The sequence below is a fragment of the Onychomys torridus genome, chromosome 2 (genome assembly GCF_903995425.1).
Source record: "Onychomys torridus chromosome 2, mOncTor1.1, whole genome shotgun sequence".
Taxonomy (NCBI): Eukaryota; Metazoa; Chordata; class Mammalia; order Rodentia; family Cricetidae; genus Onychomys; species Onychomys torridus.
The window spans coordinates 125,195,792-125,214,992 of record NC_050444.1 but is presented as its reverse complement, the minus strand read 5'-3'; the positions used below and the strand labels follow the sequence as shown (position 1 = coordinate 125,214,992).

The following is a 19,201-nucleotide window of genomic DNA, read 5'->3' as shown; positions in this document are numbered from 1 at the left end:
TATTCTTTTTTTTTTTTTCCGCAGAACTGAGGACCAAACCCAGGGCCTTGTGCTTGCTAGGCAAGCACTCTACCACTGAGCTAAATCCCCAACCCCGAATTATTCTTTTAAAGTTACTAAGTGACAGAAAATAAGAGGCTGACACTTTCAGAGAAGTTTTCCCTGCTAATTTTTCTTGTGGTTCTTGAATTAACAATAATATACAAATAGTCACCTTCAATTGCAATGCATTTAGATGTCCATTGCTTTTCAAAAGTGGTCAAGAGCTTTTTCTGCCGAATACTGATCACGTACTCCTTGAAATCAAACTCTTCAGTGTAGAAGCGAAGTAGTCCTAACCAAAGCTCTCCTAGTGATTCTGTGTTCTTTCCAAGGGAAGGTAAACGCTTTTTCTTCAGTTAAGAAAAGGGAAGGAACAGAGAAAGATGGAAGAGGGTAGGGGAAAAGAAGAGAGAAATAGGCATATTATTAAAATATAAAAATTAAAAACAAGTAATATTATTAAACCATGCAAATCCTAACATCAATAGCATTCTATAATATAAAATTAAACAAAAATTACCAGTTCTTCTGTTTTATCAAAGAAAAAAGCATTCCATCCATCAACCATTCTCTGTGGAATCTGTTTTCCATCAAAGATCTGCATAAAAAATATTATAATTAGATTTCAAGTTATCCAACCCAAAGACCTACCAACCTTCATTTTAGAATTATCATTTTAGAATTTACCTACAGGAGACATTAATGAATTATTTCCCAAGGAAAAACACTAGGATGTGATAACTTGATACCAAGTAATTAATTAATGAGAATATACCTAAAACCAAGCTGAGAAAGTCTATCTTAAGAGTATCAGACTCTCTGAACACAATTATTATTATTTGATCCTACCTGTTTGGCCTATCTAAATACATCCAGCCCAAGATTAAGTAAAATAAAAGTAAAGAAAATAAAAATGTGCTTGATTAAAGGATTATAAATGTAGTTATCAATAGATAATAGTGACAATAAACCCAAAGGAAACCAGTATCACTGTTCCCTAGTATATTTAATCAGTTACTAATATCTCATAAGACAGGAAACTGCTTAGATATCAGATTATGTTTAATGGAAAATTAGGTAGCTTTCTCCGACATCTTTATAAACAAATTATGAATTTTTTAAGTTTATATTAAGTTGTGCAGTCTGGCCTCAAATTTGAAATCCTCCTGCCTGAGTCCCCAGAGCAGCTGATAATGTGTCACTATGTCTGACTAAGAAATACTATTCTGTAAGAAAAAAAAAAAAAAGCATCCAATAAAAAAATGATCCTTTTAGATGTAATTGAATTCCACAAGTAATTTTGTGATTTGCTTTTCTATTTTTGAAACACTGTCCAAGCTGGCCTTGAATGTTATGTTGCCAAGGATGACACCGAACTTCTGATCTTCTTGCCTCTGGCTTCTGAGTACTAAAATTTTAGGCATATGGCACAATGGCTAGTTATATAATACTAAGGATCAAACCTAGGGCTTTATGTATGCTAAACAAGCATGCTACCAATTGACTGATTATGCTACACATCCAGGTCTTGTGACTTGCTTCTCTAAAAGAGGTTTAATAAAATAACTTGAAAAATTAGAAAGGTATACAATATTGCTTCAGAGCCAGCAAAACTAATTTCTAGTCTCAGGCATATATACAAATTCTGGTCAATATAATTACCCCCATAACCTCCAATTAACCCAGTAAAGACAAAAGATTACATTAACTACACAAGTAGTTTATAAATCAACTTTTAAAAAAAGTATTTTCTAATTATTAATGTGGATATGTGTGAGTGCAGGTACCCAAGGAAGCTAGAGGCATCAGATCTCCTGTAGCTGGTGTTACAGAAGATTATAAGCTGCCCAAAAGTGTGCTGAGAATTAAATTTGTGTTTTCTGCAAGAGCAGTAAGTACTCTTAACTGCCTGAGCCATCTCTATAGTCCCCAAATTTACTTAAGTTATTTTTATTTTACGTGTGTGTCTTGCTTACTTTTTTCTGTGCACCATCTGTGTGCCCAGTACTCAAAGGGACCAGGAAGATGTCTGATCCCCTGGAAATGGAGTTATAGATGATTGTTAGGTATCATATAGGTACTGGAAATTGAACCCAGATCCTCTGGAAGGGCAACTAGAGCTCTTAACCACTGAGTCATATTTCCACCCCTCCCCAAAAAGTTTTCTTTAAAAAATATTTATCTATTGTGTACGTGTGTTCACACACGTGCTCAAAAGCGTGTGCCATGACACACATCACGAAGGTGGTCAGAAGACAACTTGCTTGTAGAAATCAGTTCTCTTCTTGCACCACATGAGTCCCAGAGACAGAACTAAAGTCACCACCAGGTTTGAGGACAAGGGCCTTCACCTGCTGAGCCATCTTGCTGGGCTCCATAAAACGTAAGTAACCGTCGTGAAAACTGACGTGTGAAATAAATAAAAAGCAGAAGTGTCTTATTAATTTAATAATTATTTGTTTTTATTTACTTATGTATGTGTTATGTTGTTGTTTTCTTTCTCTTTTTTTTGTTTTTCAGATAGGATCTGTACTAGCTGGAACTCACTATTTAGACCAGGCTGAACTTGAATTTGGAGATATGCCTGCCTCTGCCTTCTACTGCTGGGATTAAAGATGTGTGCTACCACCTCTGCCACCAGTCCAGGTGCAGACGCAGAAGTGTTTTAAACACAGCACAGCTTTTCTTTCCCTGTCTTCATGTCTCCCAACACACAGACAGTAATGAGCCCCAAATACAATGAACCCGAAGAGTGTTTCAAATCACGTGTTAAGTTAATCCTTGTAGCCCTTAGGCAACTGGTTTGCACTCCTATATGTCTGGCCTTTCAGATTTCATTCTCAGGTTTAAATTCCTTATGGTCAAAAGAGTTACAACCTATGTGTGAAGCACAAAACCTCAATGAACCAAAGCTTACATATACAAATTGTTGACTGAATACATTATGTATGTTAAAGATCAAGTTTACAAAGATTAAGCTAAGTAAGTAGCTTTGGAATACTTACCTATAATTTAGAAAACTACAGTCCCCCAAAATTGTTTAGTGTGTGTTCTAGTATTTCACAAAACAACAAAAAAGCAAAGACTTGGGAGCTGGAGAGATGGCTCAGTTGGTGCAGCACTTGCTTCTCAGAACCCACATAAAAGTTGGGCATGATGCTATCTACGCTCCTGTGATCCTAGAGATGTTAGGACAGGATGCAGATAAAACAGTGAGTCTGGAGCTGGAGTTGTAGACCAGTGGTTGAGTATTTGCCTAACATGTGCAGGGCCCTGGGTTCATGCTCTTGAAAAAGTAAAAGCTTTAAGAGGCTAAAGTATAAATTACAGCATTAAAGATGTAGGTGTTAGGACTAGGGATGTAGTTCAATGGTTGGTACAGCTTGCTTAGCATGTAGGAGACCCATTTTCAATCCTAAGTACCAAAAAAAAAATCATATTTAAGAAACTTGAACATTCCCATGTCTACTTTATTGTTATCCTATACCAAAATTACACTTTTTTTCCAGTTGTGTTAAGGCAAAATCTCCTATCTTTAACATTTTGTTTGTTGCCATTAAGTATTCACAGTGCTGAGATACCATCAGCAATTTAGTCTTTTTTTCTTTTTCTTGTAAAATTACAACTCTTTATGTGTTAAATTATTATTTTCCATGCATCCCTCTCCCAGCTGCTGGCAACTACAATTCACCATTCTACTTTGTGTAACTATGAATTTGATTATTCTAAGTACCTAATTGGAATCAAATACTGTATCTCTTTATTAACTGGCTTACCTCATTTGGCATAATGTCCTCAAGGTTCTTTGATTAAATTTAATTTTCCAGTTGATATAGTTTAAGAAAGCATAAATTTTCATGCAATCAACTAAGAACAATACTCCTAAATCTCTTTTACTGTTAATTTTTATGTAAAGAATTTTCTTGGACTTACGATTTGCTGGAACAGAAAAAAAAACTCTGCTTAAGAAAGTTCCTTTTAACCTGAATGTATTATTGATCAACAATAAAAACAAACAAACAAAAAAACCTCCAAGGGTTAGGAACTCAGTTTGGTGGTAGAGCCCTTGCCTAGAGGTTCAATCCCAATTCTACAAAAAACAAAACAACACTCCAAGAGCCAAAACATAGTGTGGTTTATATCTGAAACCCCAACTACTCAGGAGATAGGCAGAATAATACCAACTATCAGGTCAGCCTCGGCAATTTAACAAGATGTCTTAAGGTATAATCTGTAATATAACATAAAAATTATAAGCTTATAAAATATCTAAAATTATAAGGGAACTTGAGATATACCTCATTGATACAGCACTTGCCTAGCATGAATAGGGCTCTAGGATCAATACACAGCACCACAAAACAAAACCCAGACTAAACCTTAATAACCAGCTATTTGAAGTTAGCTTTAATTGCAAATGAAGACAGAAATAAGTAATGTTATTAAATCCTTAATATATATCCTTATATATTGTTATATATCCTTAACACTAAAAAAGTAATCCATGCCAATGGCTAGTACTTCAATAATACCAGACAATAGAAATCATATGACAACCAAAAAGGGCTGGAAGAAAAAATGTACATATCAGTCTGGAGTTATCAGTCTCGACTGACAATACTGGGTCCATTAATTGCCTGTCATTTTAACAATTATAATATGTTACCAGATAATGGGGTATTCTCGGTCAACACTACATATACTAAAACTGAAATGACACAGAGAAGACCAGCCTGGACTATGCATAAGAATAACAGCAAATTCATGAAGCAGGAAGGGTATATGAGAGGATCTGGAGGGAGAAAAGCAAAGGGGAATGATGTAATTATATTATAATCTTAAAAACTAGAAGAAATATTTTAAAAACAGATAATGGGAAAGTTTTCTTAAGTTTTTCTGTTTTGTTTTGTTTTGTTTTGTTTTTTTGAGCTGAGGATCGAACCCAGGGCCTTGTGCTTGCTAGGCAAGCACTCTACCACTGAGCTAAATCCCCAACACAAGTTTTCTTAAGTTTAATAATAGATTCTATTTTCCCAACAGTAACAATAATTTTGGTAATAATAATTTAAAAAATGGTAAAAGAATAATTAAGACAACCACACTATGAACACCTACTTTTATATCTATTGTTAAAAGGCATTCAATTTCTTGGTTTTATTTATTAGGTTGCTTGAGAGGTTCTCATTATGTAACCTTGGTGGGCCTGGAGTTCCCTATGTAGACCAGGCTGTCCTTGAACTCACAGAGGTCCCATGCCTCTGCCTTCTGAAAGGAAGAGTGCATGCCCAGTTTGCCCTTGTTTTCTAATTTTTGAAGAAAGGTGTTACTATGTAGCAAGGTTAGTGAGTCTGGAACTGCTATATCCCAGTCTTAAATTGGAGGGCCCATTCTCCTGCTAATTACAGACATGCACCCACGGGAGCACCACTTCAGTGTCTGCTACGCAAGACAACACTGAAAAACTATTCTCATTACATTGTGTTTGGTTTTGTCTGTTAAGACAGGATCTAAGTATGTAACCTAAACTTGAAATGGTCCCACTTCACATCTGCCATCAGTGTTACATTTTTATTGATAATGAAACTCAAAATCATGGAAGTTAGGCAGCTTGTTGAACTCCATACTATCAGAATTATGAGTCCAACTAAATTCTGAGCCTAAATAACATAATAATGATTATTAATCCATGGGAGATCAAAGAGAGAAAGAATACTGTGAAAACCAAATCTGTGGCCCACGCATGTTAATCATATGCTGTCAAAAGAAAAAAGTATAAATAATATGTGAATAATACAAAAGCTCCCCAAATTCAAAGCCTAAGTAATTAGACAAACATAGAAAGTGATAAAATTGGCTTTGGCAAGCCTAATTAATTAATTAATGACAAATTTAAAAACTTATAGAAGTGAGAGCTGGGCATATTGGTACAAACCTTTAATCCTGGCACTTAGGAGGCAAAGGCAGACAGATCTCTGTGAGTTCAAGGCTATTTGGCCTACCTTGAATTCCAGGAAAGCTATGTAAAGCAACCCTGTTTCCAGGAAGAAAAGAAAAAAAAGAAAAGGAGAAGGAGAAGAAGGAGAAGGAGGAGGAGGAAGAGGAAGAGGAGGAGGAGGAGGAAGAAATAAAAGCTGTAATACTCATGGGGGGCAGGGAGACACAGAGTATATAGATTCAAAACCTGCTCAATGTGTATGGAGGAAAAAGATCATGGAATGGGTTTAGATGAGAGGGAAGAAAGTTAACATGGACAGCAATGGACCCATGAAGACAGTGTCTTCTGGAATAAGAAAAACTATTGTTAATCTCCCTATGTGACTCCAGACAAAACAGGTAAATAAAGTATTTCTCTGGAATGGTAGTGGTAAAATAAGAACCTGGATGCTCACCCTCTGTGGCCCATTACCCTGCTCTCCAGCTTCAAGGTAGCAAAGTTCCATGACTGGAGGGAAGGCAAATGAGGCTAAAGTCCAAAAACTCAAACCTCAACAAAATTTAAAAATAATAATAATAATAATAATAATAATAATAATAATAGTAACCAGCAATAAGTGGAAAAACCAGAAACATAAATTAACATAAAAATAAAATAAGAAACCACAACAATAGACCCCATAAATAAAAAAAGGCAATATTTTGAACTCTCTATTCCCAAATATAATAACCTATATAAACTAGATTCTTCTTTCTTTGCTTTTTCTTTTGTTTTCTTTCTTACTTGCTTAGTTTCACGGCAGTCCAAGATGCTCTCAAACTCGGTATATAGCTCAGAAACACAGTAAACTCTGATCCTTCTGCCCCCATCTCCCCAGGTTTTGGGCCTACAGGCAAACACCACATCTGTGGATGTGGTACTGTGAAATCAAACACTGGGCTTCACATATATTAGGCCAGCACTCTACCAAATGAGCTAAACTCTAGCCTTTATGTTTATCTGTTTATTTTTTTGAGACAGGATTTCACTCTGTAGTCCAGGCTGGCACTGATGTCACAATCTTCTGCCTCAGCATCCCAAAGTGCTTCAATTACAAACATGAGACTATACCCAACTAGACCAATTACACTTAACTAGACCAATTTCTTAAAAAATACATTTTGCCAAAATGCACACAAGGAAAACAATAATCTGAATAGGCATGCACCAGCAAAAGAAACTAAATCAATACCTAATAACATTCAAAAAACAATCCAACAATACATCCAAAAACATTATAAATTAAGACCAATTGAGATACATCCCAAGTATTCAAGACTGGTTCAAAATATGAAATTCAAGCCGGGTGGCAGTGGCACACACCTTTAATCCCAGCACTCTGGGAGGCAGAGCCAGGCGGATCTTTGTGAGTTCAAGGCCAGCCTGGTCTACATAGAGATCCAGGACAGCCACCAAAACTACACAGAAAAACCTTGTCCCGAAAACCAAAAATAAATAAATAAATAAATGGAATTCTAACTAATCTATCACATTAGCAAGGAAAATTAAATATTACTTACTATTATCAATAGACTCAGGAAAAGCAACTGACAAAACTCCATACTCATTCATGAAAATGGAAGTAAAACCAGACCTAGTGACACACAACTACTTCCAAGTTCAAGAAAAAAACAGATTAAACTCAAGAGTTTATGAAAAACTTAGGCAACACAAAGAAACTGTATCCCCAAAAGGACAAAAATAGCTAAGCATGGTGGTACAAGACTATAATACTGGCACTAAGTAAGCAGAAATATAAGGGTCACCAAGACCAGTCTGGTTTACATATATCAAGTTTTAGACTGACCAAGGGCTACACATAAAACCTTTATAAAATTTAAACAAAATTTAAAAAACAAAACTAAAACCACAAAAATGAAAAAAAAAATCTTCCATAAACTAGGGTGTAGAAAATTGTTTTAACATGATAAGAAAAAAAAAAAGTCAACCAATATCTATAGGCCTCTTTTCCCTTTGGAAGTACTAAGCTAGACACTGGCACTGTGTGTGGTACTTTTGCATAGTCATGAAATATCTTTCTCTGCTTCTCCTTGGAGCTAATTTGTATTTTTCTTTCCAGTCCTTTTCTGACCCTCAGACTTGACACCTCCCTGAATTCAGTCTTCGCCTTGTGCTGTCCACTTTAAAAATTTTGCCAAAGACCATGGTGGAGAGCTGGTTCACTGGTTCAAATCACTTGCTGCTCTCAGAGAGGACCAAAGCTTGGTTTCCAGCACACACCGTGTATACCCTTACATAGACACACACATATAAACAATAAAACATATTGGTCAGACTTTAACATACACCGTGCTATGGACCTAAAGATAACAGGTAAGCATGTAAAAAGATGCTCTCCAACATAAGTAATGGGGAAATACTGACTGAAACAATGAAATGCCATAGCACACCTAACAGAATGGCCAAAGAACAGAACACAGATATGACACAGATTCTAGTAAGGGCGTGGATCAAGAGGAACTTCCCCTCATTTCTGGTGTTTAGCAGTTTCACTTTAACAAACTAAATATTCACTTACATTGTTCAGCAATCCTGCTTAATAATATTTACTTGGAAGACTTGAAAATTATACCCACATGAAAACAAGCAATTGAATCTTTTTGTCAGTTTGAGACAGGGTCTCATGTAGTCACACTGGCCTCAAAGTCAGTATGTAGCCGAGAATAACCTTGATCTCCTCCTGAGCCTTCTGCTTCCATCTCCAAAAGCAAGGATAACAGGTTCCTCTAGATCTCCTTTATTTAGGACTGGGAATCAAATCCAGAGTCTCATGCATGTTAGGCACTTTACAAACACAACTACTTCCCCAGCCTTGTTTTGTTTGTTTTTGTTTTGTTTTGTTTTGATTTTCGAGACAGGGATTCTCTGTGTAGCTCTGTGCTTTTCCTGGAACTCGCTTTGGAGACCAGGCTGGCCTCTGCCTCCCGAGTGCTGGGCCCTTGATTTCTCTTTTGACAATTTTTTTGACAATTATCATACAGATGATATAAAGATCCACATAAATGAATTTGGCTTGATATATTCATGTAATGCCAGCAGTTTGGAGGCTGAGGCAGAAAGATTGAAAGTCCAAGGCCAGCTCTGGCTGTGGAGAAAGACATTGTCTCAAAATCAAAATCAAACAAACAAACAAACAAATCAAGCCGGGCAGTGGTGATGCACGCCTTTTAATTCCAGCACTCAGGAGGCAAAGGGAGGTGAATCTCCATGAGTTTGAGGCCAGCCTGGTCTACAGAGTGAGTTCCAGGAAAGGCTCAAAGCTACACAGAGAAACCCTGTCTTGGAATGAAAAAAAAAAAAAAAAAAAAGAGCAATCAAGATGTCCTTCGGTGGGTAACAGAATAAAGAAACTGACACATTGAATAAAGTAATGAGGCATTTACCAATGTAAAGACATGAAGAAATGTAAAGGCATATTACTTAATTTGAATATTTCTTAAGTCCCTTCTCCCCCAAAGTCCATGTGTGTGAGTAATTGTAAACCATTTATTTATTTTTATTTTATGTGTATGGGTGCTTTGCCTGCACCTATGTCTGTGTACCATGTTTGTGCCTGGTACCCAGGGAGGCCAAAAGAGGACATCAGATCCTCTGGAACAGGAATTTCAGTTGCAGATGGTTGTGAGCTGCCATGTGGGTGCTAGGAAATAAACCTGGGTGCTATGCAAAGAGCAGTCAGTGCTCTTAAGCTGCTGTACCATCTCTCCAGCTCTCAGACAGTATCAACTTGCTACAACTTCACATCACCTCTGATACAGAACAAGAATGAAGGACTGCCTAGATCAAGCTGAGCTGTACACATACATGTCTGTAGAGAGCTGTCGTAATTGTTAGCTCATTTAGAAGGACCCACCACATTATGGGAAACAAGGTGTTGGGAGGGAAGAGGCAGGAGATAGTAACCAGAGAGTGAGCAGTGTGAACAGACGTACCCATCTTTCACTCCTGACTGTGGGGGACACGACCGACTACTCAAGCTCCTGCTGTTCTAACTTCCCTCAAATTATGAACCAAAGTTGAAGCTGTTTAAGCCAAATAAACTCTTTCCTCCCCTAAGCTAGGCTTTTGTCAGAATATTTTATCATAGTACAGAAATGAAACTGGGACAATCTGTTAAAGGCTTGGTCATCAAAATGATGCTATAAAGACCTTATGAGGTTTTTATGGGAAATTATTAGGTTATTGAGGGCAGCTCCAATAAGTGGATTGTGAGACCCCAGTTTCAGTGTCTCTGTGTCCCAGCTCATAACATATGCCACCTGCTCCACCGCATACATGAAATATGATATGCTAATAGAGAAAAGGGCCAACTAACTTTAAACTCTACTTGTTAGAATCATAAGCCCAAATATAGCATTTATTATAGGCTAACTGTCCTAGTTCATTGTACTAATGTGAAGCTGACTCAAACAATGGGTAAAAAGGAAGCCAAACATAAAGGGTAGACACTGGGTATGAGTGATTCCAACTATCGGACATTCTACACAAAGACAAAATTATGGAGACACTAAAAAGATCAGTGATTACCAAGAGCTGGCAGGATGGAGAATGACTAGATAAAGTAAAGAAAAAACTGTATTGTATAATGACAATGTGCACATAATTATTTATTTATCCAAATCTACATGACATACAACACCAAGCATGAATCGCAAATGTAAACTATGAATTTGGTATGACTATTGACATGTCACTGTAGATTCACAAATTTTAACCATGTATTAGGTTGATAATAGAGGATTGATACCCAAATAGGGGTTTTATGAGAAATCTCTACATATTCCTCAATTTTGCTGTGATCTTAAAAATTAACAAAAAAATACAGACTGGTTTGACTGGAAATATGTCTCAGTAGTATATTGCTCACCTACCATGTATGTATGAGGCTTGATTCACAGCACCACAAAGACTTTTATAATACCAAAAACATAATACTTAGTTAGGAATTTTTTTCCTGGGGGGGGGGAATACTTAAAATTTTTATTTCCCTGGTACTGATTGTAAAATGGGAGGAGGCACTGCTAAAACTCATTCATGAGACTACTTGAAAAATTAGGACTGGCTATAAGAGATTTCTATCACATGGCCAGATATTTTGTCATTTTCTTCTTTGCCAACATATTATAATTTATGTGAGAACAGAACATGTGCTTTTCCAGCTAGGCATGGTGGTACACACCTTTAATCCCACATTCGGGAGGCAGAGGCAAGCAGAGCTCTGAATTCAAGGCCAGCCTGGTCTACAAAGAAAGTTCCAAAACAGCCAGGACTGTTACACAGAAAAACCCTGTCTCAATAAAACAAAACAAAAAGAATATGTGGTTTTCCAAATACTTCTGCTATTTTTCACCTATCTCTAAACAATTAAACTTCTAAGAAGACAGAATTGGACCTCCTCTAAAGCCCACAAATCCATGGAAGATTAAAAACTATTTTACACCTATTTCAGAGAGCATAAACTGGCTACATCAATTAACACTAAGTCACCAATTCTTAGTAAATATGAACATAATAGGCTCCTTCTTTCAAAGTACATTCTCCTGCTTAGTTAGTATGACTTTAAAAGATATGAGGAAATTTTTCCTACTTTTCTTTTTTTTTTTTTTTGTTTTGTTTTTCCAGACAGGATTTCGTTGTGTAACCCTGGCTGTCTTGGAACTCACTTTGTAGACCAGGCTGACCTCGAACTCACAGAGATCTGCCTGCCTCTGGCTCCAAAGTGCTGGGGTTAAAAGTATGAGCCACTAGCGCCCAGCTTTCCTACTTATTCTTGAGAAGACTTTCCAAGGTTGTCCAAGCATATATAGAAATACATAAGGAAGGAGGAGGAGGAGAAGGGCAAGTACTCCAGAGAGAAGAAACTTCTTATTTCCATGTGAGAGTCTATAATACTATGAGTTTGTGGTGAGCTACAAATGTGATACACATCCACAAAATTCTTTTTTTTGGTGGGGTGGGTGAGGGTGAGACAGGGTTTCTCTGTGTTGCCCTGGCTGTCCTGGAACTCACTCTGTAGATCAGGTTGGCCTCGAACTCAGAGATCCACCTGTCTCTGCCTCCTGAGTGCTGGGATTAAAGGCGTGTACCATCACCACTTGGCTCATCTGCAAATATTCTAAGACTATAACATTTCATTATAATATTACAAAAGATATTCAATAGTTCCAGTTACCTCCCATCCCTCTGGTATTCAATATTCTCCTATAATCATTTTTCCCAAAGGTTCACTATTTAATTATAGCATTAATTTTAACAGGAAACCTAGAATATTCATTACAGAAAAATCCCTCATAATGTCATGAACTCAGCAAGCTCTCCTGTTTAAATCCATGATTTGCTTAAAAACACCTATAACAGTTCTATTTTAGACAGGTTATCACTCATCCTGAGACACACTATGTAACACAGGCTGGCCTTGAACTCAAAATCCTATTTCTCTGTAGTCCGAGTATTAGGACTACAGGCTTCAGACCCTATGCTCTGGGCTTCACAGTACTGTTGAACACTAACCTCTTGCAGTACTGGGATAACTGGTGGCTTTCTTTGCTGCAGAAAGTACAGCACCATAAGGATATACGCATATGAAGATAAACTTCCTCGAGATGCATCCCCAATGTCACAGCGCTAAAAAACAAAATGATTACAAATAAAAATTAATATTCTCATTCCACAAACCATTGATTACTCTGATATGTCATTTTATTTTTATTTATTTATTTATTTAGGGAAGGTAACTCTATATGGAGTCCTGACTGTTCTGGAACTTACTATGTAGATCAGGCTGGCTTCGAACTCACAGAGATCCACCTGCCTCTGCCTCCCAAGCACTGGGATTAAAGGCGTGCATTACCATGCCTAGCAACTCTTTAAAAACCAGTTTAATACAAATGCTATGAAAAAAGGTACTATCAAAATAAGAAAAGCAAAACAGATTTAGTGACCAAGTATTAGCATTCTAAAAATTATCTTTGAAAATTTATAAAATAACTAAGAAATTTGACTTTAAAATTGGAAGTTATTAGGGAAAAAATGAGTTTATCAGTAAAGTTCAGGATAAAAGTACTGGAGTCTTCCACACGAAGTAGCAGTAGTAGTAATAGTACGTGTCTACTAATAACAAAATTTAAGTTAAATTAAATTAAAAAAGAACGAGGTTTGGAAAACAGCTCAGTGGAACAAAGCAATCGCTGTGAAAAAACAAAAGGGTCAAGTTCACCCCAATGTCCACACGACCGAGTACTTCCTGTGCCTGTGAACTCGGCACGAAGGGCAGAGACAGACATCGTGGGAGCTTGTGGATCAGCTATCTTCTTTAAAAGCTCCAGGACCAAGCAGGCATGGTAGTACACAACTTTAATCCTAGCACTTAGGAGACAGAGGCAGAAGGATCTCTGAGTTTGAGGCCAGTCTCATCTACATAGCAAGTTCCAGGCCAGCTGAGGGTACATAGTGACACCTTACAACAAAAATAAATGTAAAAACTTAAGTAAATAAATTAAATTAATATGTACTAAAAGCTCAGGTACAACTCAGGAGATTAAAACAGGGAGATCACCTAAGTCCAAGAAACAGAGCAAAACCCTATCTTAAAAGAGAACGGAAAAAAAAAAAAAGAAGAGAAAGAAAAAAAAACATATAAACAAAACTGAGACAATATTTTTTACAAGTCTAACACCAGTATGTTTCACTTTAGCTATCATAAGTATTATAACAAAACAAGATGATTTAACATCTTCATAAGTACCTTAGCAAACACTTTCATAGTATATCCCAAGTACTGTACTCTAGGGTCAATAGCTGCATAAGTAGCTAGCATTCTTGTGTTGTGTTGAGCCTGAAAAGAAATTACATATTTGAAATCATTAAAAAGATACAATATATTGTATTTCAAAATGCCTAACAATTAGTCAAACAAATCAACTTTACTCTGAAATTAGTATCAAAATGAAAATACTTTTTTCTTACACTGCTCACAGTTGAGAATTTACACACACCAATAATCCGTCAACTTTTTTTTTATTTAATAAAGAAAAGTGGGAATGCAGTGCCCCCACTATCACAAATTATACTACCAAGTATACTACTACACAGGGCAGTCTGAAGTGGGTAGTCGCCCCTCCTCCCCAGGTCTCCTATTTCTCAGGGTTATGGACAATGGTTCTAGGGTTGGGGGAGGAAGAGTGGAAGAAATGATAAACTCAGAACTCTCCTTAAGGAAAGAAAGTATGTCTCAAAAAATAAAAGGGTGTGTGTGTGAAGAAATGGAATGGATAGGTATAAGATACTACGGTAGACTATTATATACACTAGTAAACAAATTTAGTAAAATAGCCGCCTTAGATAATTTGCACTGTAATTTGCACTGTTATGAACTCTTATATGTTGATACAAATATAAAACTATATTTGTTATAATGTACACATATTTTTACTCTTATTTGAAATATTTGTATATTGATACAAATGTAAATTTATATCTGTCATACTGTATGTATGTTCTACTTCTGTTTAAGATATTCTGTATACTGATCTATACACTTAGGATTATTATCATATTGCATATTGCACTATACATTCCCACCTCTGTTAAAGATATTTTGTGTATTGTCACAATTTTAAAGTCATTGTCCTTTTACTGTACATTTGCTTACAAACTGTTTGCCTTATTTACATGAAGCCTTAGTCCTTAGGTTGTTTAGGTAGATAAGACTTATAGATTTATAGTCACCCATGCTTGTCATCTCTATAGTTATATTAGTTAGGTTATCCATATTTATAGATGCATAGGTCGGATGGACAGGTAATCTTCAAACACTTCTTGGATCTAGAGAATATGGCATTTAAATAACTTAGAATTCTGTTGGCATAAGACACAATTGCACCTGGCAGCACCAATTTGATCCTGAGAGAATGTTGGGCTTCTAAGACATTTCCATTTGGAATTGCTGGGAATTGAACTCAGGACCTTTGGAAGAGCAAGCAGTGCTCTTAACCTCTGAGCCATCTCTCAAGCCCAGACAAGTAAGTAACTTTATATAAACTGAGCAGGTTATATTTATCTATTTAGGAATATACATACATATATACATAATACATATATACAAACATACACAATAAAATAATTAAAGAAATGGATGCCATCAATTTGTGGAAAGAACATGAGGGTGCATGGGAAGGGTGGGAGGAAAGGCAAGAGAGAAAAGGATGTAGTTATATTTTCATATTAAAAATATATTTAAAATATAAAAGGAAAAAGTACAATGACTGCTGAGCCTATAAAGGAAATCTTACCAATGTGTTATATAGACTGATATCACCTTCTAGTCCACTTCGTCGGTGTTCAAATTTTACAATAGGCACTTTGGCAGTAGTTATAGGCAGAATGTTTCTTAAACCTGAGGGTGAGGGAACAAAAATTTAATCAAGTTAAATACTTTCTATAATGCTAAAAGGGACTTTTTGTCATAAAGATAAGATACAAAATTTTACCTGGATGCCTCTTAAGAATTTTTGCCAAGTTTTCAATTATTTCCTTACAGTTTAATTTCTGGAAAAATAAATGAGAAAGTAGGGTTCAATTTGACCTACTGTAACCAAATCATTTAATACTGGTACTTAAAATTTCTAATCATAATGAGCTGTATAAACCTTGTTTACTAAGTAACAGTTCAAAGACCCCATCATCAACATAAACCTGGAACCTGGTAGAAATGCAGACTCTCAGGCCTTCCTACTAAGTATCCTAGGAAGACGCCAAGGTTCTTCACACATGGACTGAAGTCTGAATAGCATGAAGAAAGCAGAATGGTTCTCAGTGTGTGAATCTGCTTTTACAGAAAATTTTCTATGATATCCATTCTTTTGGTTTTGAATGGGGAAATTTATTAAGAATGTAGTAAGTGGGAGCAAAAGAATAAAACAGTAAGCTGTAAAAAAAAAAATAATAAGAGTGTTAAATTAGTCACATAATCTAACAGAAACTACCAGAGAAGTCCGAGTAACAAAACAGCAAGACCCTTTCAACAAGAGGGTCCCAAGCAGGACGTTTAGTCAGTTTACTTACTGCTTTACTGTTTTAGTTCTGGTACTATATATTCAATAAACTCGCTCATTTAAAAAAAAAAGTATAGCTATTGTAGATCATTCTCTATATAAAACAAGACTGGTGTAGGTGCAAGATCTGTAAGATGCCATTTCTGCTGAAAACTTGTTGAACTAAATTAAAGATAGGTTCAGTGAGGGCAAAACACTGTAATGATAAACAACACAGGCATGCAATTTAGAAAAACCCAGACTTTTTTAAGTAAGTATTAATTGTTTTCACAACTGATTCTTAACACCTCCAAGCATCATACTACTATTCTATAAAGTCAAAATAATCCTAAGTTTCTGACCTACAGTTACTGGAGAATTACATAAAATCTATTAAAAAGCATTCAGCATCCCAGAGATGATGGCGCACACCTTTAATCCCAGCACTCAGGCAGGCGGACCTCTGTGAGTTTGAGGTCAGCCTGGTCTACAGATAGTTCCAGGACTGTTACACCGAAAAACCCTGTCTCTAAAAAACAAAAACAAAACTCAAAAAGCACCATCAAGTCTGATGCAAGAAATGCACTTGAAGTTTTTGAGCTATTTTTTTTTTATGATGATGATAATGATGATGATGATGTGGTATTTCTGGTATTAGCTTTACTTGTTTTGCTCATTTTGGTTTTTTTGAAACAGGGTCTCTCTATATAGCTCTGGCTATCCTGTAACTCTCTATGTAGACCAGGCTAGCTAGCTAGTCTTGAACACACAGAACACCTTCGGTCTCTACCCCTGCCACCATCTTGCGCCATCCCATCCCCTCATTAAGGACCTGTGCCACCTTGGCTGGCTTCTATTATTATGTTGATGAGGTAGATAAACATAATCCTATTACTACAGCACCAACTTACTAAAGGAAATTCATCCCTCTGCAAATTTAAAAGTTATTTTTTAAAAAGCAAAGACAGCAAAAAAAAAAAAAAAAAAAAAAAAAAAAGCACACGCCCTTAATCCCAGCACTCAGGAAGCAGAGGCAGGTGGATCTCTGTGAGTTCGAGGACACCCTAGGCTACAGAGTGAGTTCCAGGAAAGGAGCAAAGCTACACAGAGAAACCCTATCTCGAAAAACCCAAAAAAAAGCAGAGACAGCAAAATTGGTATGGCAATGAAAATCAAAATAGAAAACAGAATAATGGCTTTATAAATTAACTGTATTAAGCTAAAGAGCATTAAAAAAAAAACTCAATCCCAACTGTCATTATCCAATCACTTTTGAATATATTCCTCCTTCATTACAAGAAAGAAAGTGCCTATGCAGGTAAATTTGGGGATTTCAAAAGAATCATCAGTTACTAACTCACTACACTAAAAAAGAGAAGTAACTGCTCTTTACTGTGTAAAATAGACAATTGTGATAAACTTTCATTAAAGAGTTAATTATAGCTCATCTGGAATAAAATATTTTATTCTTTTTAACTGTCTCAACTTCCCTATATAATTCAAATCTAAATATTAAAGTTAATAAAGAAGATATCTAAATTTCTCTTTCCTGCCCCATCAGTTTTTGCTCTTCAAAATAGAGAAGGACAACATCCTTCCACATAGGTGAGAATTTAAATAAAGAGAAAGACAGTATTTACAACTCTTCAGTTGGTTTCTTTGGGGAAGGTGGGAATGGGGGCAACAAGGTTGCTCTGTGCTGCCTTGGCTGGCCAAAACTCACAGAGATCCAACTCTTACCCAGTCAGGGGTAAGTTTCTTTACAAGGAGAACACTTAGCTTATAAAAGGGCCATGAAAATTGATGACCTGAGTTCAATCCCTTGAACCCACAGCAGAAAGAGAACTGACTCCCAGAGGGTGATCCTCTGACCTCTACACACTTCTCATGACTCAGGCACAGGCACAGGCGGCTGTGTATACATCTATATGCATAGGCGCGCGCGCGCGCGCGCGCACACACACACACACACACACACACACACACACACACACACACACACACACACACACACACACACCATGTGTGGATGCCCAAGGAGGCTCAAGGCCTCCAATCCTCTGGAAATGGAATTACGGGTAGCTTTTGAGCTGCCTGACTTGGGTGGTGAGAATCAAACTTGGGCCTTCTGCATGAGTAGGTAATATAGTCTTAAGTGATGAGCCACTTCCCCAGCTTGTGAATTATTTTCTAACAGAAGATACATTGGTACCACTACAGGTGCCAAAAAGCTTGACTTTGTTCCAACCTTACAAATGGTAGCTGACTTTGAAACACAGATACTAACAGCAGGGTTGGGAATATGGCTCAGGTACAGAATGCTTGACTAGCATACACAAGGCTCTGGGTTCAATCTATAGGAACACTTGGGATTAGGAGTCAAGAGAGTGAGCAGCTCTAGGCCAGACTGGGCTACATGACACCCCGTGATAATGTAGCATAGCACAGTACATACAGCACAGAACAGCACTGCACAACAAAGATAAGAACAAAACTAAAATAAATAGCTTGTAGCCAATGAGTTTTAGCTGAGACATGATTATTGATAAAGGAAATAAAACCAGTAGATACACTGGTGACAGATCTCTACAAGGGTCCATCGGCTCCTCCTCTATGCTCTAACAGTGTACTGAGACACCTTCCCAGTCAGTCTCCCTCTTTCCTAGGGTTGGGACCCTCTCATTCACACGAACAAAGTTGGGAACACAAAAGAAAAGCATGCCCATACCCCACTGCTGAGACTGTACTGTGAGAAATGTCTCCTTACACATCCAGATTATTTAGAGAGCTTTCAACTTCATGAAGTAGAGGTTTGATTCTACATTACCATTACTACTATAGTCGGCTACATTACGGGCTAAAAAAAAACAATTACAGAGCGGCAGTAAGATATAATATGAAGAACAGGAACCACACAGCCCTAGACACAAACGCTGGCTTCAACATGTACAGGGTGAGTGAGGTGTGGTTAAATAAGTCGATTTGTCTTGACTCTGGGGGAAGGGGCATCGTTGATTTATTTATTTACTTTATGAAGGAAGATGGAGCACCACAGCACACGGGGAGGTCAGAGGACAGCTTGCTGAAGCTAGTTTTCTCTCCTCCCACCATATGGATCCCAGGATTGAACGCA

The 19,201-nt window shown here is 36.9% G+C and overlaps 1 protein-coding gene and 1 non-coding gene across 7 annotated transcripts in view; one reads left to right on the top strand and one right to left on the bottom strand.

The window, feature by feature from the left end:
* Tut4 (terminal uridylyl transferase 4) overlaps positions 1 to 19,201 on the bottom strand; it is a 109,122-nt gene that overhangs the window by 23,568 nt on the left and 66,353 nt on the right. For all 6 annotated transcript variants that reach the window (XM_036177225.1, XM_036177227.1, XM_036177226.1 and 3 more), the window contains exons 17-22: positions 15,526 to 15,583; positions 15,328 to 15,431; positions 13,782 to 13,871; positions 12,548 to 12,661; positions 563 to 640; positions 215 to 392 (exon numbers count right to left, since the gene is read on the bottom strand). In XM_036177225.1, the coding sequence (XP_036033118.1) occupies positions 215 to 392; positions 563 to 640; positions 12,548 to 12,661; positions 13,782 to 13,871; positions 15,328 to 15,431; positions 15,526 to 15,583 (622 nt within the window). The remainder of the gene's footprint in view (positions 1 to 214; positions 393 to 562; positions 641 to 12,547; positions 12,662 to 13,781; positions 13,872 to 15,327; positions 15,432 to 15,525; positions 15,584 to 19,201) is intronic.
* LOC118578986 lies at positions 4,720 to 4,826 on the top strand. The gene has a single exon (XR_004944363.1). It is a non-coding gene; the product is annotated as a U6 spliceosomal RNA (small nuclear RNA).